The sequence below is a fragment of the Vulpes lagopus genome, chromosome 19 (genome assembly GCF_018345385.1).
Source record: "Vulpes lagopus strain Blue_001 chromosome 19, ASM1834538v1, whole genome shotgun sequence".
Classification (NCBI taxonomy): Eukaryota; Metazoa; Chordata; class Mammalia; order Carnivora; family Canidae; genus Vulpes; species Vulpes lagopus.
In genome coordinates this window covers 8,276,722-8,298,829 of record NC_054842.1, presented here as the reverse complement: position 1 = coordinate 8,298,829, position 22,108 = coordinate 8,276,722, and the positions used below count along the sequence as shown (strand labels likewise).

At 37.9% G+C, this 22,108-nt stretch overlaps 2 protein-coding genes across 3 annotated transcripts in view; one reads left to right on the top strand and one right to left on the bottom strand.

Moving 5' to 3' along the window:
- OXSR1 (oxidative stress responsive kinase 1) overlaps positions 1-22,108 on the bottom strand; it is a 90,056-nt gene that overhangs the window by 48,304 nt on the left and 19,644 nt on the right. For both annotated transcript variants that reach the window (XM_041733847.1, XM_041733848.1), the window contains exons 3-4: positions 17,093-17,201; positions 8,425-8,566 (exon numbers count right to left, since the gene is read on the bottom strand). In XM_041733847.1, the coding sequence (XP_041589781.1) occupies positions 8,425-8,566; positions 17,093-17,201 (251 nt within the window). The remainder of the gene's footprint in view (positions 1-8,424; positions 8,567-17,092; positions 17,202-22,108) is intronic.
- LOC121478666 (ubiquitin-conjugating enzyme E2 N-like) lies at positions 18,067-18,922 on the top strand. The gene has a single exon (XM_041733851.1). It carries the CDS (start codon positions 18,102-18,104, stop codon positions 18,558-18,560), a length of 459 nt encoding a protein of 152 aa, XP_041589785.1. The 5' UTR covers positions 18,067-18,101; the 3' UTR covers positions 18,561-18,922.

The following is a 22,108-nucleotide window of genomic DNA, read 5'->3' as shown; positions in this document are numbered from 1 at the left end:
GTGGTTCTCAGCCTTGGCTGCATTAGAATCACTTGGGGAGTTTTTAATAGTCCCAATGCCAATGCCTCATCTCTGACCAACTAAATAAATTTCTTGCAATGGATCCAGTAATCAGTACTTAAGTTTCCCAGATGATTCCAATAGGTAGCCAAGGTTGAGAGTCTCTGATTTAAAGTGTGAGACAGAGAAAGCATTCCACAACATGGCGAACTATGCATGGCAAACAGTCTTTCATCACTACTGCCCAGGACTTTGCTGCAAAACCCACCATTTCCCTGCTACAAAGAAGTACTGGATAAATTAGGAAGGGAAACCATCACATCGCTGAACATGAAATAAAGAAAAGGAAATCCTCAAGTTTCAGAAATGAAAGGGACACTTAAGAGCTGGAGCAGTAAGCCTTGGGAGAGAGAAGATGTACTGCTCCAAATGGCTAGGAAGCTCAAGTTTTAAAACTCACCTGCCTAAACAGAAAACATGGCACTTGACTAGTTTAAGGTTGAGAGTAGAATTGAGACCCTTTCATAAAACCAGGACCCTAAAAAGAATGGGCCACAGTGAAAGATATGTTTAGTAAAAGTAAGCTAGTATGGCCATATTAAAATAAGATGTAATTGGGGCACCTGGTTGGCTCAATCTGTTAAGCATCTGCCTTCAGCTCAAGTCATGAGCCCAGAGTCCCAGGATTGAGCCCTGCATTGAGCTCATGGGGCTCCCTGCTCAGTGGGAAGTCTCCTCCCTTTTGCCCTTTACCCCACCCATGCTATCTCTCTCTTTCTTAAGTAAATAAATAAAACCTTATTAAAAAAAAAAAAGATATAATTGTCTTTAATATAAAAGCATTTCTAGGAATGAAAAAAGCCATTATATAATTTTTAAAATAGGAATAATTCACCAGGAAGATAAGAATCCTGAAGGGGTCATTGGATTGCAGGGTTCCTTCTCACTAACCTCTGGCTTCCACTGTTCTGATAGGAAGTCAGCTCTCAATCATACACTGCTATTGATTTAGCTTGTTCTGTTCAGGCTGCTATAACAAAAATACCACAGACTGGGTGGCTTAAACAACCAACATTTATTTGTTGCAGTTCTGAGGGCTGGGAAGTCCAAGATCTAGGCAGTGGCAGATTTGGTATCTGGTGAAGGTCTACTTCCTGGTTCATAGGTGTAGGAGTGCTGACAATACTGACTCTATCTTTGGCCCTCCATTTTTGTCCAGATCTGCACAATGACCTCCCTCGGGGCCACATCCTCCAAGTTAATACATCCCCTGACCGGATGTGGGAAGAATCATTCTGATCTTCCCTAAAGTGCCACACACAGAAGGTACCATTTTAGATAACCACCCTTTGATATCACTCCTATGCTCTTCACACTATAAAAACTGTGAGTTAAGATTTGGACTGGATGAAGAATGGGGGCAGAGAATAGCTGCATAGCTGCCTGGATTGTCAGTCCATGGAATCCCCCTAATCAGTAAGTTACCCTGAATAAAACTGTACACAGTGTAGAGCAGCTGTGTAGTTTTTAGGTCTCAGAACACCTTCTCAGTGTGGAGGATACATTACTGACCCTCCTCTACCTTCTAAAAATATGTGACCATCTTTTCACTATGTCTTCACATGGCAGATGGAGCAAGGGAGTTTTCTGGGTTCTCTTTTATAAGGACAGTCACATTTATGAGGCACATTTATGTGCCACCCTTATGACTTAATCCCCTTCCAAAGGCCACCACCTAACACCATCACAATGGGGATTAGGTTTCAACATATGAATTCTGAGGAGACATAAACATTCAGTCTTTCCCACACCCCCTACAGGAGTTGTTTTCCAAATCTTGCATCTTTCAAGATCCTCTGTGTTTAGGCTTCAACAGTGTAACTATAGTGTGTCTACTCAGATCTCTCTGTATTTGTCTTCATCACCGTTCAGGATTTGGAAGTTTTGGAAGCCATTACTTCTTCCAGTATTTTTTCTGGCTCTTTTACTCATTTAACTAAATGAGAGCTGATATATATATATTTTGTGTTTGTTTGTTTTTTCAAAGTAGATGTTATGGTCATATGAAACTCAGCAGACTGAATTTCTGCCTAAACCTGATGTGAATCTATTCATTGCTTTCTAAAAAAAGACAGTGACATTAATGTGTATTTTGGGTTAATTTCCTTTAACTATACAAAATCTGTATATGTAAAGTTTTAGGATAAAGCACGTACTTTTGGGATCCCTGGGTGGCGCAGCGGTTTGGCGCCGGCCTTTGGACCAGGGCGCGATCCTGGAGACCCCGGATTGAATCCCACATCAGGTTCCCGGTGCATGGAGCCTGCCTTCTCCCTCTGCCTGTGTCTCTGCCTCTCTCTCTCTCTCTCTCTCTCTGTGACTATCATAAATAAATAAAAATTAAAAAAAAAAAAAGCATGTACTTTTATCTGTGTTCTGAAGTAAAAATTTTGATTTTTAAAATGGGGACCGGATTAAAAGATGACAACAAAGAGTATACTTAAAGAAGTAACCCCAGTGACAGATCTAAATTCTACTGAATTAGTAACAAAAAAAAAAATTCAACTAAAAAAAAAACAATTATACCAAGCTGCATGGATTAGCACAATCTTTATTTCCTAGCAGATTTTAGAAGCATACTGCCTAAATTCGGGACCCAACTATGTCACTAGGTGGGTGACTTTGGCTAATTACTTACTACTCTTTGCGTTGGTTTCCTCATCTGTAAAATGGGGATGAGAGAGTACCTACCTCATAAAATAACTATAAAGATTAAATAGGGTAACATACACGTCGCACTTAGAATACTATACAGCACATGGGTTTCAGTGTATGCTTATTATCTACACCAGAGGTGATCAAACATTTTCTTAAAGGACCAGAGAATAAATATTTTAGGCTTTGTAGGCCAGATGTTCTCTGTCACGGTTACTTTGTTTTTATGCTAAAGTAGACACAATCTGTAAATGAAAGGGCATGGCTGTTCTGTTGTGGATTTTACAAAAAAACAGACATCGGGCTGGATTTAACTGGTGGGCTATAGTTTGTCAATCCTTGATCTACATGGCTGCAGGAGATTGGTATTTTTCTCTCATAGAGTAGTTTGGCGTAAGTGACCTCAGTCCAGTATAGTGAACCCACAGAATCAGGGATGCAGGCTCCTTCTATTTCATTGTTCTACCATCTCTAAGTTCTTGCTACATTATTATCCAAGATGGCTTATCACCACATCCACATTTCATGGGAGGAAGAGGAAAATAGAGGTTATGCCACTTTCTATAAGTGGCGGTTCTCAGGACATCTGGCAATGTCTGGAGACATCTTTGGTTCTCACATTGGGTTGAGGGGGGTGCTCTTGGCATATAAGCCAGGAATGTTGCTAAATAGCTAAATATATCCTACAATGAACAGGAGCATTGTTCAGTCCAAATGTCAGCAGGACTGGGGATTGACAAAACCTATTAAGGGAACAACTCTGAAGTATTATACACTTTTTTTTCTCCTTATAGTAGCTAGAAACCAATTCATACAGTTGTATCTGGCTCTCATGGGAGGCTACAAAATGTTGCATTTCTTCTGGATGATCACATGCCTGGTAAAAATGTCATGTTTTTATAATTCAAAAAGAAGAAACACACTGGGAGCCAATTAACATTGCTAGTATCAAGGTATTTATCCATAGGGGTACTACAACCCAGCGGATGGGAATCCTGTTTTTCACGGCTCCTTTTCCTCTTGACAATAAAGGAAATACATTCCCAAATGTTTACTCTTTGGTCATACCCTTTTCTGTCATCTGTTAACACATTATTTTAATTAGAGACGAAATGACTGGATACAATTTGAGATGAAAAATCGTATTGTCTGAAGAATATGCCTTCAATGTTTCCAAGATTTCTAGTTTATTCATTACTTGTTAGTCAATTGTTCTCCTTCATAACCATAGAGAGAGATCATGTTTCTCTGTGAAGATGTAAGCTGGTTGGAAAATTTAGACAACAAACATTATTCATTTTTTCCTAGGGTAAGATACTTCTATAAATGGGCTGATTTCACTGGTATACATTTTAATTTCTTTAAAATGGTGCTATTCTCAGAATAACCTAACTAAAAATTTGTGTGTGTGTGTGTGTGTGTGTGTGTGTGTGTGTAGGAAATACCTTGCTTTTATTCCCTCCACATTATGATTATTCCTTAAAACCTCAGTTTTAGAACTTGATAGTTGTCTGATCTATAATCAGATACTTTTCCAGGCCTTTGCTTACCGATTTACTGAAGGATTAGGGTTAAGAAGGTGGTTTAAAAAAAAAAAAAAAAAGTATAACTGGGCAGCTCTGGTGGCTCAGCAGTTTAGCTCAGGATCCCGCCTTCAGTCCACAGCATGATCCTAGAGACCCGGGATCGAGTCCCGCGTCAGGCTCCCTGCATGGAGCCAGCTCCTCCCTCTACCTGTGTCTCTGCCTCTCTCTCTCTCTCTCTCTCTGTCTCTCATGAATAAATAAAATCTTAAAAAAAAAAAAAAGGTATAACTGACAAAATTGTAAAATATTTAAAGTATACAATGTGATGGTCTGATATATATATACACTGGGAAAGGATTCTCCCCATCAAATTAACACATCTATCGCCTCTCTTACTTTTTTTTTTTTTATGAGAACATTTAAGTTCTACTCTCTTAGCAGAATTTATTCATAACCGAGTTTACACCCTTTCATCAATTGCTCATTCCCTTGACCACCACCCCCCCCCAAGTCCATGGTAACCACTTTTCTACTATTTGTTTCTATGAATTCAACTTTTTATTTTTATTTTTTTTAAGATTCTACTAATAAGCAATACCATGCAGTATTTGTCATTCTCTGTCTGGCTTACTTCTCTTAGGATAATGCCTTCCAGGTTCATCTGTATTGTCAAAAAACCACAAGATTTCCTTCTTTCTTTTATGGCTGAAAAATAATCCACATCTTTATCCATTCATCCATTGATGGACACTTAGGTCATTTTCATAGCTTCGCTCTGAGACACTGATTTCACACTTCCTTTGAGTATATACCCAGAAGTGGAATTGCTGGATCATATGGTAATTCTATTTTTAATTTTTTTGAGGAACTTCCACACAGTTTCCCATAATGGCTATAGTAGTTTATGTTGCTATCACTGATATAAGAAAGTTCCCTTTTCTCCACATCCTCATCCAGGATCTGTTATCTCCTGTCTTTTTGAAAACAAATATCCTAACAGATATGAGGTACTTTACTGTGGTTCTGACTACATTTCCCCAAGGATTAGTGATGTTGAGAACATCTTCTTGTGTATTGGTTATTGGAGAAATGTCTATTTGAAGTCTTTGCCTATTTTTTGGTTAGCTTATTTGCAGTTTTCTGTCTCTGAGTTATAGGAGTTCCTTGTATATTTTGGATATTAACCCCCATCGGATAATGTGGTTTGCAAATATCTTCTCCTATTGCATAGGCTGCCTTTTCATTTTGTTGATGGTTTTCTTTGCTGTGAAGAAACTTTTTAGTTTGGTGCAGTCTCACTTGTTTAATTTTTCTTTTCTTGCCTTTGCTATTTGTGTCACATCCAAAAAATCTGTATTTCATGTATTTCTATTCTGATCTTTTTATTTACTTCCTTCTGCTAACTTGGGGCTTAGTTTATTCTTATTTTTCTTTTCTAGTTCCTTAAAGGTAGGTGATTTTTTAAGATTACCAATCTTGTGTCTTCCACCTTTTATCTGCCTTGTTTTTAACTGAGCATTTTACGTGATTACATTTTCCTCTCTTCTCAGCATATCAATTTTTTTTTAGCGGCTACCCTAGAGTTTGCTATAAACATTTACACTAATCTAAGTCCACTTTTTTTTTTCTAAGTCCACTTTTAAAGAGCACTATACAACTTCCCTGAGTTTTATTTTTTATTTATTTTTTAAAGATTTTATTTATTTATGAGAGACACACAGAGAGAGAGGCAGAGACATAGGCAGAGGGAGAAGCAGGCTCCATGCAGGAAGCTCAATGTGGGACTCGATCCCAGGATTCTGAGATCACTCCCTGAGCCCAAGGCAGATGCTCAACCGCTGAGCCACCCAGGTATCCCACCTGAGTTTTCTTTTAATCTCACATATCCTAGACATATCAACAGGAATAGATGACACACAAAAACAAAAACAGCTGCCAGAAAACCCTCCAAGCCTGCTCTCTGTGGCAAAAGGAGCAGGAAAGGGGCAACCTAGCACAAATTTAGCAAAGGATCCTATAGCTGGGGTTGCAGGCTGGCCCACAATGCCAAGAACCAGAGGCTTAAATGAAGAACCAAATGGGAAACTCCACCTCCCACCCACATACACTGCAACAGGTTAGGCCCATACTAATCACACCAGCAGCACCAAGAGCCCAGCCAGCATCTCCTAGCCCTCTACCCAGCTGCACACAGCAACCCAGGCTCAGTACTTCCTGGTCCTCCACACAGTGGCAAAGGCAACCCAGGCCCAGTTGTCTCCCAACTCCCTACTCAGTAGAGAAAGGTGGCTTAGGCAAATGCTTTCATCCCCCCAGATAATACCATAAGAGAATGAATGACAGCCCCACTGGCACCAAGTAGCCTGGCCCACAAAAGTGCTCCCAGACCCACAGGTACAGCATCTATCTCCTAGCAGCACCAGGCCTAGGGAGGTGCACTTTTGCTCTCAAGGATTATCAGCAGGGATTGAGCAGAGAACCCCAGGAGTGCCAAGTAAACAAAACAAACCAGAACAGCACTGTAAGGGCTCTAAAAGTCAAACCATCACTGGAACTACAGCCCACTAAAATCAACCAAGACTTACATACTAAACCAAACAGGGTAAATACCTACTAAAATACATATTTAAATGGGATCAAGAGTCTCCTAATACAATATCCAAAATATTCAGGATACAATTTAAAAACCACTCATCATACCAAGAACCAAGAAGAACTTTTTTTTTTTTTTTAAAGATTTTTTTTTATTTTATTTATTATTTATGTATTATAGTCACAGAGAGAGAGAGAGAGAGACAGGCAGAGACACAGGCAGAGGGAGAAGCAGGCTCCATGCACCGGGAGCCCGATGTGGGATTCGATCCCGGGTCTCCAGGATCGCGCCCTGGGCCAAAGGCAGGCGCCAAACCGCTGCGCCACCCAGGGATCCCCCAAGAAGAACTTTAATAAGAGAAGACCACTAACTGACATCAACACCGAAATGAATCAGATCTTGGAATTATCTTACAAGAATTTTAAAGCAGCCATTATAAAAATGCTTTAACATGTAATATTTGATTATCAAAACATGAAAAACAAAATCTCAGCAAAGAAATAAAAGCTATAAAAAAGAACCAAACTATCTAAACTATTACAATAACTGAAATAAAAACTTAGTGGATTCTGGAGCAGAATACAGAGGACAGAATCAGAACTTGAAAACAAATCAAGAAAATTTACTCAATCTGAACAGAGAAAAAAAAAAAAAGACAAAAATTGAGCTGAGCCTCAGGGCTTACAGTAACAATAGCAAAACAGGTAACATTTGCATGATCAAGGTCCCAGAAAAAGAGAAGGAAAAAATGGCAGAAAAAGTACCCAAAAACATAATGGCTGAAAACTCCCCAGATTTGGTGAAAGGCGAAATCCTACAAATTTGAGAAGTTTGGGAAACCCACACAGAATATACCTGAGGAAATTCACACCAAGACATCATAATTAAACTTGAGAAAACCAAAGACAGAAAAAATCTTGAAAGCAGTCATAGAAAAGTAACAATTAAAACACCAATTCAAGGACAGACTTTTCATCTGAAACCCTAGAGGCCAGAATTAAGTGGTACAGCATCTTTCAACTGCTGAGAGAAAAGCACTGTCAGTAGCAAATTCTTATATTCGGTGAGAATATCCTTCAGAATGACTGAAAAGACTGTCTGATATGAAGGAAAACCAAATCCAGGTTTTAAACAGATTGAGTAACATAGAATCCATCACCATTTGAATTCTTGTTATCTATATCCAGGGACTGAATAGATAGAGACAGCCAGGAATACCTGGACCATGAAATGATAACATAGCTTTTTACATTAAAAAAGAAAAAAAAGTGCCTTAATAAAAAGTTATTTTACAAAGAGCTTGTAATAATTTGAGAAAATACCCAAGGTCAAAACAAAACAAAATAAAACAAAAACAATAAAAGCAACTGACATTATGCATACAGTTTTGTTTTATATATTTCTGACAGGAAATTATGAATTTTTCCTGTTTTTTGTATTTTCCAATTTGACTCAAGTATTTGTTACTTTTTAAATATTTGCTAGCTGTGTAACTGGACCCTAACCACTTTAAAGAATGGGCTCAAGGAAATGATACAGCACAACTACTCCTGCAGTTTCCAAAAAAGAACAGTGTTGTCTTTTACATACCTGTGAATCTGTCCATTTTTATGCAGGTATTCCAACCCTTCCAGCACTTCTTTGAGTATTGTGGCAATGGTAGGTTCATCTAGGACTCCACTTTTGTGCTCCCCCTTTGCCACAATGTGCTTAATAATATCTAGAACAGAACCTGAAAACAGAAGACAAAATTTGCCATAAATTTTTGACTCAATATAATTCAGAGCCATTTTGAAATCAAACCACATGTAAGCCTTTTCATAAACTTAACTGTGTAGGAAAGGAAAAAATGGCAAATACAAGGAAATGCAGAAGTTTAAAGTTAATAATTTATTTTCTAAAACAGGAAGCAGCCTAACATCCAATTGCAGTGTAACACCAGCATTTCCTTTAGACTTTTTTTTTTTTTTAGATTTTTATTTATTTATTCACGAGAGACACCGAGAGAGAGGCAGAGATAGGCAGAGGGAGAAGCAGGCTCCACAAAGGGAGCCCGATGTGGGACTCGATCCCGGAACTCCAGGATCATGCCCTGAGCCAAAGGCAGACGTTCAACTACTGAGCCACCCAAGTGTCCCTCCTTTAGACTTTTAAAGTAAGAATTTGGAAAAAGTAGTAGAGGATTTTTAACCACATCTGAAGAATACCTAGGTAAACTATACCCATCAATAACACTTTAGTATATGATACCACAAAGTAATTTAGGTTTCCAACACTGGATCAGATTATGCAACATTCTACAAATAAACATAAAAATACAACTACAACACAGGTCAAATTACAGAAGAAATGCTTGGCAGGAAAAAGATCACATGTACATACAAACTACCTTAAGGGTTAAAATTATTCTTCAGGTTAATAATAATAAAATAGGTGAAGAAAAACATGAAAAGAATAAAAATGGCAGTTCTCTTTCAATAACAGCCCAGATGTATCATCACTCCCATTCTTCCCCAATCAGAAATAATGCTCTGACTAAAAATCGGGACAAAGAGAGGGAAGAGACACCTATGCAATAATTAAAATCATAGAACGTTGACTCCCATAACTAATTATTATAATCAAAACAAGTGTGCTAGAGATTGAGAAGATTTCTGGCAGAACAATGGCTCATAAAGATCACAAATCAAAACACAAACCAAAACATTGAAATTGTGCCAAGAAGTAGAATATAACATAAAGGGCACAGAAAGTATTGGAGTTCCATTTCTTGGCATAAGATCTCAATGATCAAGACTAAAGCTAAAACACACACTTGTTGAAAACCTGCCCTAGTAGGTGCTTTTATTTCGTACTTACAAGAAAAAATGTACTTCCAAATAGATGGAAAGAAGGATCTAGATGGAATCTTTCAAAATATACACATTTACTTCAGATCTCATTTGAAATCCACTAACTTGATAAACTTGATTTTTAAAAAAGGCATAAATCCAGGATGAAAATGAAAAACAAAGAAGATAAAGAAGAGAGACGACAATCATCTTTTGGAGGAAGGAAAACAAAAAGTTAACTGACTAAGCAGAGTAGAGCAATCTGCAACTCCAATGCCTGTGAAGGAGTGCTGCCAACTAGGAAACAATATCCCTATAGAGCACATTCTGCAAGGTCTACCTAAGAGGAAGTGAGAGGGGATTGAAGGAAAGTGCTGAAAACAAGAAAACTGGTTCAAAGTTCATATATCAAGGAAGAAGATACCCAGATTCCTCCCCCCTCTCTGAAAGCCAGGTCACTGCCACTCCCCAGGTCCTGCAGGAGACAGGCAATTTACTCTCTGGAGATAATGAATCAGGGAGGCTCCAGATTCCAAGTGGCATTTTAATATACATTATCACACTTTCCCTCTCTCTATTGCTGGGATTCACAAGACTGTGACTCACATAGGGAGAGCCCTAAAGGAGACATTTTGTTCTGCTTAGTTTAATCAATCACATATTAGTCCCCAAAGCAAAGTGACTATAACCAACAGGCCATATGTTTCATTCTTTTGAGAAATCCAGGCCACATAGGAACTGCTTAGTAAGAAGACATTTGTATAAATAAATGCCAACTGAATTACATATTTATAATGTAAAGAGTATCTAAAATAATGCAAAGGGAGACATTCCTAGTAGGAATTAAAAATACAATTTATCTCTTCAACAATTTGGCCATATTATATGCAAGATCTAGATCTAGGTACTATAAAATATATCAAGATACACATGGTATAACTGCTGACTTTCTGGGAACTTCCAGTCTGGTGGATCAAAAAAAAAAATGGAGCAATAGAGACGTAGAGCACATAGAAAGTTATTAGAGCTGTATTTTTGAAGAGTTTGAAGCAGGAATTCCTTTTTAAAATCTTAAAAGATTGGGGCAGCCCGGGTGGCTCAGCGGTTTAGTGCCACCTTCAGCCCAGGGCCTGATCTTGGGACCCAGGATCGAGTCCCCCATCAGGCTCCCTGCATGGAGCCTGCTTCTCCCTCTGCCTGTGTCTGTGCCTCTCTCTGTGTCTGTCATGAATAAATAAAATCTTTTTTAAAAAAAATCTTAAAAGATTGGTAAATGATTTCACATCATCAGTGATCAATAGAGAAATTAAAGCAGTGCACATCCCCAGTCTATGTCCAGGACAGACATTCTGAATAAGGTATTTAAGAAGTCCCTTTTAATATACAGTTTCTTTTCCATTTCAGTCTTCCAACAGTATAATTTTTATAGGTGGAAGGATAATTATGTCACAAAGACTTTTATTTTTAACTGAAAATCTTGGTCCTGGAAGGTACACATTTTTTCCCCTATGATTCCTCCAGCATTTTATAGCATCTAAAGTGATGATGGTGCTTACAATTGTCCTTCCTCAATTAATCAATTGCTTACAATTGTCCTTCCTAATGTAATCAAAATTACATAGAACTCTTCATATCAACTAAGAAATGTGAAAGTAAAACATGCTAAATAAAAGAAGACTGTAAAAAAAAAGAAGAAGACTGTAGATTATCACTAGATGATTCAATTAACACATAATAATGAGTAGAAATAATGAAGGAAAGTTATAACAGCACACACAGTCTTATGTCCTTGGGCACACAATCTGAAAGAAATATCCTACAGGGAAAATCAGTTCTCAAATTTTAACACATGGGATTAGTTGGCAAAATAGCTAAAAATGCAGATTTCCAGATCTTATAGACCGTCATTCCAAAGATCTAAGGTGAGCCCATGATGTATTTTAACACCCTCGACTCCCTGATAAACACTGTCCATTGATACCTAAGCATTTCTCAGAGTAAAAGAAGACTAGAAAATAAGAGGAAATGGGTACAAATTTGGAAACAAAGCAAAAAGTTAAAATGTAGACACCTATTCTAAAAGTCTATCTGATGTCTGCTTTCCTAGCCTATGGCACAAAACATTTTAAAAGCAATGCAAATCTATAACTGCACAAGAAAATTATTACTAAATATTAAAATAATATTGAAAAAGTGGCAAAACAGCTGCTGGTTAAAGACACTTGTTATGTCCCATGATTACAGCTCAAATAACTCAGCTGACATGTTCATTTCCTCAATTTATTTTATTTTATTTTGTTTTTTTTAGAAGAGTTTATTTATTCATGAGACACAGAGAGGCAGAGACAAAGGCAGAGAGAGAAGCAGGCTCCATACAAGGAGCCCAATGTGGGATTCGATCCTGGGACCCCAGGATCATACCCTGAGCCTATGGCAGATGCTCAACTGCTGAGCCACCCAGGCGCCCCTCCTCAATTTATTTTAATGAAAAAATACTCTTTGAGTCCATAATTAGCTCATTTTGGTTACTAGAATTTCTGCCAAGAAGCTTTAACCAGTACTTAGACACTGGGTTTTGTGTCTTCCTAAGCTGTGGAAGGTATCAAAGGGTACAAAATTTGCTTGGGCTGAGTATTCCATTTCAAACAGACATGCCCCTCCACTGTTGCTTGAACAACCAAAGCTGGTCACTATTATTATCAGATATTTTACCTGGGTCCTGCTTATATCAAAGAAGTTCTCATATTTTTTATGTCTTAGAAAATGACAAAGTTGAGAATGTCCCTAAACAACAAAATGCACTAAGACAGTGAATTTAAATTAGATTTCTGCATTGCCACAATTCATACCTCTGAGTCCTACAGGTAATTCTCTCTCTTCTCCTTTTAGAAGCTTTCTTAATTACTTTGATTTCTAAAACTCTTATATTGTAGTTTGGTGCTAATAAATTGCAGAAATAGCAATTTAGATCAGAACTGCTTCTCATTTCTGAAGATTAACTTCCTATGCTAATAAATTCCAATATTCGACATCAGAGTTTAATTCACACAGGAATATCACAGTTATAAGGAAGCAGTAAGAAATGACTATAATATTGACACACTGAATTAAACTTATTTTAACTATGATGTCCACCTGCTTGATAGGCATTGAGTGATAGTTCCAATTTAGTTTTCGATTTAATTAGCTTATTAAATTCTACATCAGGGCAGCCCGGGTGGCTCAGCGGTTTAGCACTGCCTTCAGCCCAGGGTGTGGTCCTGGGGACCTGGGATCGAGTCCCACGTCAGGCTCACTGCTTGGAATGGAGCCTGCTTCTCCCTCTGCCTGTGTCTCTCTCTCTCTGCGTTTCTCATGAATAAGTAAATAAAATCTTTTAAAAAATAATAATAATAGGGCAGTCCCGGTGGCGCAGTGGTTTGGCGCCGCCTGCAGCCTGGGGTGTGATCCTGGAGACCTGGGATCGAGTCCCACGTCGGGCTCCCAGCGTGGAGCCTGCTTCTTCCTCTGCCTGTGTCTCTGCCTCTCTCTGTGTCTATGAATAAATAAATAAATCTTAAAAAAATAATAATAATAATAATAAATTCTACATCAGTACAATGTTGTTAAATGAAAAATATGCTTCTGTTTTAAATATTCTGGTGAAAAAAGTTGATGTGAAAGTAGCCTAAACATAATTCTGTTAACTCTGGTTATTTACGTTATTTAATTACTCAAAGGGAGCCCCTGCTTATCAATGATCTCCTCTTCTCACTCTCTTGGCTCCAACTGTAAGCCCCCATCAGTTCACACCACACTAGTCCATCCTGCCTCTAGAACCTTCTCTGCGCAGTGTTCCCTCTATCTGGATCACTTCTCACATCTTCCCCTTGATACCACCTCCACCTCCCACTTCACCTGGCTAATTATTATTACCTATTCTTCAGGTCTCAGCTGAACATCACCTCCTGTGTTAAGCCCACTGCATCCATTCTCCCTCAATAAGGTTAAATTCTGGTACCTGTTCCCATGGCACCTGATACTTCTTCCTGGTCCTCTACAAATTTATAATTATTTAATTGTAACTTTTCTGTATTAGCTATAAGGCCCCTAAGAGCAAGGAACTAACAGTATGATTCACCAACGTATTGGTGATCTGTAAGTATTTAAAGAATGGAATTTTAATTGAGCTATAAACCTTGGCATGTTTCTCTGTATTTCAAAAACATTTTGAAGTTCTGCTTAGTTCTGGCTTTTGTTTTCTAATAAGTGCTTAATATATCTCTTCAGTTTAAATGTTTTCTCACTTCATAACTAAAACAGCAGGACTTCGTTTTCCTAAAACAAAAGATGTCAATTCTTTAATATTTTAAAAGGTTCAGATACAAGATTATGTTGACTCATAAAAATACAAGTAATTTTAAAAGAGTTAATGGCTGGAACATGTTTGAAAATTATCCTCCAGGAAATCTGCTGAGTACCAGGCTAGAAAAATTGGGCACTGTCCCAGGAAACCTAAGACAAGGAGGGGCAGAGAGGTACATTTAAAAGACACCCTGCCCAGCTATATGTCCTGCCTCTTCTAAGATCAGGATATATACTGCCTGAGAGAGAAACAGGGATTCTTTAAAAAAATACATATTCATTCTGCTTAGGAGTAGCAGAAAGGAGAGGCCAGTATACAGGTGTGGATGAAGGAATTAATAAGCAAGACAATGTATTCCTATTCATCAGAGGACTTTTTAGCAAAACATTAAAAAGTCTGTATTATATACATTTTTGTAAATTGCAAATAAAGAAAATTATGCTACAGGTGATCAATAACGAAAGATACAGTATTACCTAATATTCCCATATCTGTCCATACTGAAAGAACCATGCTTGACCACCATCTTGAAAGGTGGTTGGTGTTAGCAAGGATTCCAACCATCATATGAACAGGGCCTTTAACAAAGCCATCCAGTTTCTCCAGTGTGTCACTAATGGGATTGAAACAAAAAGGTGATTCTGGCTACACTGAAAAGCATCAAATAACAAGGGATTATTATTAATGGCTAAATTTCTTGTGCATCTACATGTCAGCACAATGATAGATGCCTAACATGTCACTTCATTTACTATACCCCAATACCCTAAAATACAGAAAGGTATCCCCATTTGACAGAAAAGTAATAGTTCAAAGAGTTTAAACAGTTTTGCCCAATGACATAAACCTGCTAAGTAGGAAAGATGGAATTTAATTCTAAAGCCTATGCTCTTTCCTTTATGGCCTCTCTGGGGAAGTAAGGTGTTAAATGAAGTATAATATTATCAATTCTAAAATGGAAAATCATGCTCCCACACAAAATACATATGCAAACAAAAACCAGGCAGCATAGTAATGGGAAGGTTGGGCAGTTCCATCACTAACTGGTCCTCCCAATCTTGCCACAAGATTCAAACCGATGCTTTAGCAAAATGTCTAATTTATTACATGACTTGGGCCTTCGGGCAACCATAACAAAATGTTCAATCTATACATGACAATGGTCTACTGTTGGCAATCAGCAATACTTACATTTCATTCTAAGGACTCAATCAGAAATAGCTATATAGATATTGCAGCATAAAGCACACCATAATTAATTATGTTAATATTGGGGACCAAAATTTTCTGTGTAGGAGAAAGAGGTTCAAGTATAATCTTAAGTTTTAAAAGTCTATAAAGTTAAACTTGAATTGGAAACATTAATTCCAGGGGATCCCTGGGTGGCTCAGCCTGCTTCTCCCTCTGCCTGTGGCTCTGCCTCTCTCTCTCTCTCTCTCTCTCTCTCTGTCTATCATGAACAAATAAATAAAATCTTTAAAACAAAAAAGTATTAATTCCAAATAATAATTTTTAATACACTGTATTTCCAAGTTCTTATCCTAAACATCCCCTCTATGATCTCTAGATACCTTTCGCCTACCAAAGAACATAACTCGTTAGAGTATTGGCTGATTCTGGGTCTGGGAAAACAATAAATGTGACCCTAGGAAATCCTGAACCAAACATAAAGTAACCAGACTTAATCGATTCATGTCAAGAGGACACAAGAGTAAGCTTAAAGGGAGACCCATTGACAAAATTTTGGACAATCTGAGCATCCAAAACATAGAGTAAAACTGACTGAAAGTCACAAATATATAAAATTCCTTGTGTCAGGCAGCCCAAGTGGCTGAGGGGTTTAGTGCTGCCTTCAGTCCAGGGCCTGATTCTGGAGACCCAGGATGGAGTCTCACATCAGGCTCCCTGCATGGAGTCCCGGAATCGAGTCCCACATCGGGCTCTCTGCATGGAGCCTGCCTCTCCCTCTGCCTGTGTCTCTGCCTCCCTCTCTCTCTCTCTCTCTCTCTCTCTGTCTCTCATGAATAAATAAAATATTAAAAAATTCCTTGTGTCTATATAATGACATTATTAAAAAATGAGAGCCTTATCCAACAGGAAAAAGGAAAAACAAAAAACAACAACAACAACAAAACCCTAATTCACCACCACCATTGGTGAATATTCAATCAACTTTTTACTCTGAAAATCAGTACTTAAAAAAAAGAATCAATTATTTATCTTGCATTTTTAGTAGGAATTACAATACAGATTAACCAAAGAACCCCAGTTAAAGAGGTAAAGTTCCAGAAGAATGCTAGTTTATAAATGTAAAAGAATGGATGCAGTAAGAAAAGTCACCATTCTGCAACCCTTGACAGAATAACTGATTCAAACAAGGATTCTGAATGTATGCTAAAATCATTAAATGAAAGACTTAGGTGGGAAACTAGATATAGTGCCAAAGTATCACCACCTCACAGATTCTCTGCTAGCTGCAAAGGGAAAAAAAGTCCACCTTTCCATGGTGAGGCCTGGCTGTCAAAACCATACACAATCAAAAAGAATGTCATCATTAAAGATATAACAAGAGAACAAACACTTCCTGGTGTGATGCACTATGAACACACAGCATCACCCACAAAACACTTTCCTCAAATTTTTAACTTAAATCTAATCAAACCTTTAGGTTCAATTTTCAATTTGCAAGAAAGAGAGAAATACGAATCAAGTTAAATGCCACCAGGAAGAATAAGCAGATAAATTCAAAATGCGGGTCATTGTACAGGACAGTTATTCTCAGACCCTTCAGACCAGAACCTTTAACAAGTTTCTGTCATGGAACAGAGGAAGCTGGAGGGAATCATCACAGATTAAGAGAAACTTAACAGTCATGACAATAAAAAAAAAAAAAAAAGTCATGACAATCAAATATAATATGTGAAATCTGTCTCAGATCATACATTAGCATCTTTAGCAGATACTATATTTTCAGTATCTCCCCAAATGCAAATGTCCATGAACACCAAACCAGAATAAAAAAAGAATATTTTTAGTAACTTTCCAGCCAATGGAAGTTAGCATTTCATTGTACTCTACTCACCTCCACTTAGCAACTTCATGACTAGCCACAGCTCATCTTTTACCACAAAAGACGTGTAGTAAGACACAATATTAGGATGATGGCACTGACTCATGGCTTGAATTTCTTTCTACGAAGACGAGAAAACACAATAATTAATTAAATGCAAGACTAAAACAATTCTAAAAGTTAGTGAATTCAGATTTGAAAGTCCTAAGACTATATTCCAACCTTTGTGAGATTTCCATGGCTCTGATCCTTTCGAGAGCAGTCAAACCAAAAAACCTCTCAGTATCCCTCAGTCTATTCTGACTGCTCATTCCACTCATAAAATCTTTGAAACCAGAAACATGCACTATTCATCACAGCCTTACATTGCACCACAGAGGCCTCCACTAGGACACATGTTTTTCTTTCACAGAGCTCTTAAAAAATTCTCTTGGGAAATCTGGTTTTACAGCCACAGAGGATAATTACTAATAAACAGAGGGTGGTTTTTGTTTTTGTTTTTCCTTGCTAGTCTTAAAGGGTCTTTATTTCTTTTTTTTTTTAATTTTTTTTTTAATTTTTATTTATTTATGATAGTCACACAGAGAGAGAGAGAGAGAGGCAGAGAGTCACAGGTAGAGGGAGAAGCAGGCTCCATGCACCGGGAGCCCGACGTGGGATTCGATCCCGGGTCTCCAGGATCGCGCCCTGGGCCAAAGGCAGGCGCCAAACCGCTGCGCCACCCAGGGATCCCCCAAAGGGTCTTTATTTCCTTTTTAAATTTTATCTGTTTCAGAAAGAAATAATGAGAGAGGGAGGGGCAAACGAAGAGGAAGAGGAAGAGAGAAAATCTCCAGCTGACTCCACATTGAGTGGAGATCAGTGACCTGAGAACATGACCTGAACACCCAAATGCCCCATTTTATTCTTTTTTTAATTTACTTTTATTATTGAAATATAGTTGACATACAATGTTGTATTGGTTTTAAGAATATAACACAGTGAGGGTCGAGAGCAGAGGCCAAACTCGGGATCTGACAAGATGGCCGGGCTGCCCCGCAGGATTATCAAGGAAACCCAGCGTTTGCTGGCAGAACCAGTTCCTGGCATTAAAGCAGAACCAGATGAGAGCAATGCCCGTTATTTTCATGTGGTCATTGCTGGCCCCCAGGATTCCCCCTTTGAGGGAGGGACTTTTAAACTGGAACTATTCCTTCCAGAAGAATACCCGATGGCAGCCCCTAAAGTACGTTTCATGACCAAAATTTATCATCCTAATGTAGACAAGTTGGGAAGAATATGTTTAGATATTTTGAAAGATAAGTGGTCCCCAGCAGTGCAGATCCGCACAGTTCTGCTATCGATCCAGGCTTTGTTAAGTGCTCCCAATCCAGATGATCCGTTAGCAAATGACGTAGCGGTGCAGTGGAAGACCAACGAAGCCCAAGCCATAGAAACAGCTAGAGCATGGACTAGGCTATATGCCATGAATAATATTTAAAATCGATCTGATCATCAAGTGTGCATCACTTCTCCTGTTCTGCCAAGACTTCTTCCTTTTTTGTTTGCATTTAATGGACACAGTCTTAGAAACATTACAGAATAAAAGCCCAGACATCTTCAGTCCTTTGGTGATTAAATGCACATTAGCAAATCTACGTCTTAACCTGATTCACTGTTGTAAAGCATGAGCAGAGGCTAGAAGTACCATCTGGATTGTTGTGAAACGTTTAAAAGCAGTGGCCCCTCTCTGCTTTTATTCATTTCCCCCATCATGGTTTAAGTATAAAGCACTGTGAATGAAGGTAGTTGTCAGGGTTAGCTGCAGGGGTGTGGGTGTTTTCCTTTATTATTATTTTTGAGGGGGAGAGGTAGTTTTATTTTAATTTTATGGGCTCCTTTCCCCCTTTTTATGGTGATCTAATTGCATCGGTTAAAAGCAGCTAACCAGTTCTTTAGAATATGCTCTCTAGCCAAGTCTAACTTTATTTAGACGCTGTAGATGGACAAGCTTGATTGTTTGAACCAAAATGGGAACATTAAACAAACATCACAGCCCTCTCTAATAACATTGTGACTTTGCTGTCAAGTGTAGAATCCTTCCTTCAAGAAAAAGCTTGTGACCATTTTGTACGGCTTGTCTGGAAACATCTGTAAATCTTATGTTTTAGTAAAATATTTTTTGTTATTCTAAAAAAAAAAAGGAATATAACGTAATTAGACAATTCCATATATTACTGCTCACCACAAGTGTAGTCACCTGATCTGTCACCATACATTATTATAATATTATTGACTATATTTCCCATACTGTACTCTTCATCTTTGTGGCTTTCATATTTTATAACTGAAAGTTTCTATCGCTTAACATCCTATATCTGTCTCGCCCATCTCCCCAGCCCACAGCAATGAGATTGTTCTCTGTATTTAATAGTCTGTTTTTCATTTGTTCACTTGTTTTGTTTCTTAGATTCCACATGTAAGGAAATCGTATGTATTTGTCTTTATCTTACTTCATTTAGTGTAATATCCTCTAGGCCCATCCATATTGTCACAAATTGCAAGATTCCATTCTTTTTATGGCCGAGTAGCATCTCACTGTTTGTGTAAAATCACATCTTTTTACCTATTCATCTAGAGATGGACACTTGTGTTGTCTCCATACCTTGACTATGGCAATAAACATAAAGGTGCAAGTATTTTTCAAATTAGTGTTTTCATTTTCTTTGGGTAAATACCCAGTACTAGAATTAATTACTGGATCATATGGTAATTCTAGTTTTAATTTTTTGAGGTGCCTCCAAACTGTTTTCTGTAGCGGTTACACCAATTTACATTCCCACCAACAGTGCACAAAGGTTCTCTTTTCTCCACATCCTTGCCAACACTTGTTATTTCTTGCCTTTCTTATTTTAGCCATTCTGACAGGTGTGAGATGATACCTCACTGTGGTTTTGGTTTTCGTTTCCCTGATGATGGGTGACGTTGAGCATCGTTTCATGTGTCTGTTGGCCATCTGGATGTCTTCTTTGGAAGAATGTCTATTCAGGGAAAGGGTGCTTTTTGGTTTATGGGTTTTGTTTTATTTTTAAAATATGGTTTCTTCCCATTTTGGTGCAATAATGAACAATTCTCATTCTAATGAGAAATATCCTGAAATAGCAAGGTCATACACTAAATCCAAAGTAAAAACCTGAGCTCCCTCTAAGCTTACTCTACTTCAGGTTATGAATTTAAATTGTTAAGTATGATATAAGGACTTATAGAACCCCGAGTGATCTGGGCCCTGCTTATCTCTCTAGTCTTTTTTTTTTTTAAGATTTTATTTATTTATTCACTAGAGACAGAGACAGAGAGAGAGGCAGAGACATAAACAGGCTTCCTGCAGGAACCCGATGCACGACTTGATCCCCGGACCTGGGATCATGCCCTGAGCCAAAGGCAGACAGACATTCAACTGCTGAGCCACCCAGGCATCCGTATCTCTCTAGTCTCAATCCTACTTCCTCATTGACCCTATCCCAATATACCGACTACAATCAGGCCACAGTAAACCTCATGTGAGCATGCTTCCTCTAATCATGGATATTTAATGCTGTTGTTCTCTCTGCCTTGATACTTCCCTCATTATTTTACCCTGGCTAAAAATGCTAATTCTTCCTTCTGATCTAACAAAAATATCATTTCCACCAGCTCTGCAAGCTAGGTGTCTCTTGGTTTCCAAACTCTCTGTGTATCTCTTTACATCATGGCACATATGTACTGGCTAGTACCTTGGGTACTTAGTGATCTGTCCCTCCCTGGTGGACTGAGAACTCCATAAAGGCAAGTACTTAAAAGTGGATCCCTAAATGCAAGCTAGTGGATATTACACACACACACACACACACACACACACACACACACACCCTGAACTATATTACTCAGTCATAAAAAACAAAGACATCTTGCCATTTTCAACAACATGGATGGACTTAGAGGGTATAATGCTAAGTGAGATAAGTCAGAGGAAGACAAATACCATATGATTTCACTCCTATCTGGAATTTAAGAAATAAAACAAAGAAAATAGACAAAATGCCAGACTCTTAAATACAGAGAACAAATTGGTGGTTGCCAGAGGGAAGTGTGTGTGTGTGTGTGTGTGTGTGTGTATGAAACAGATGAAGTGAATTAAGAGTACACTTATCATGATGAGCACCGAGTAATACACAGAATTGCTGAATCACTATACTGTACAGCTGAAACTGACGTAACACTATATGTTAACTGTACTTGAATTTTAAAAAGCCATGAAAAAAAAAGTGATTCCCTAAACACTGCAGAACATATCATATTATACTGCAATTGTTTATTTTTCTGCAGCCTTCATAAAACTTTAAGCTCAGTGAAAGTTAAGACTCTGTATTGCTGGCACTTATCACTGTGCCTGGCACACAGTACACCTTCAGTAAATATTTACTGAATGAACTAAATCCTATAGTACTTTATACAATTTTTACTTATTCAAGTACTGTACTTGCCACCCTAATGACCTTGGTATTTGTACAGTAAAAATCAATTGTATAAAAGTTGCCCATGATCTCTGATTCAAAAGCACTGCTCCATGAATGTTAGTTTTTCCTTTCTCTTCTTTTATTTGAATATTAAGTTCCTTCATAGCAAGGATTTTGTCATATGCATTTTTGCAACCTCCAAAGTCACCAGCATAGTCTTCTATGGTAAAAACTGTAAAACTAAAGTAAGCACTTCCCTATTGACATAGTCACACAAGATTAAGAGAGATACGAGAAGTATATATGAGAGGGAATATATAGGACAACATGTATTGCCAATGAGTAGTAAAGATGGTAAATATTACAAGAATTCATTGGAAAGAACAGTAATAGGTAGCAAGAAGTCCTCTAAGGGGCAGGTGGAAACCAGGTTTAGTTCTATAGGACATGGGGAAATTACAGCAGTGTAAAGTGAAAGGCACACATAATTATTAAAAAAAAATAGATTAAATATGCAAGACATATTTTAGGACGAAATGAGTAAACCTGTCTA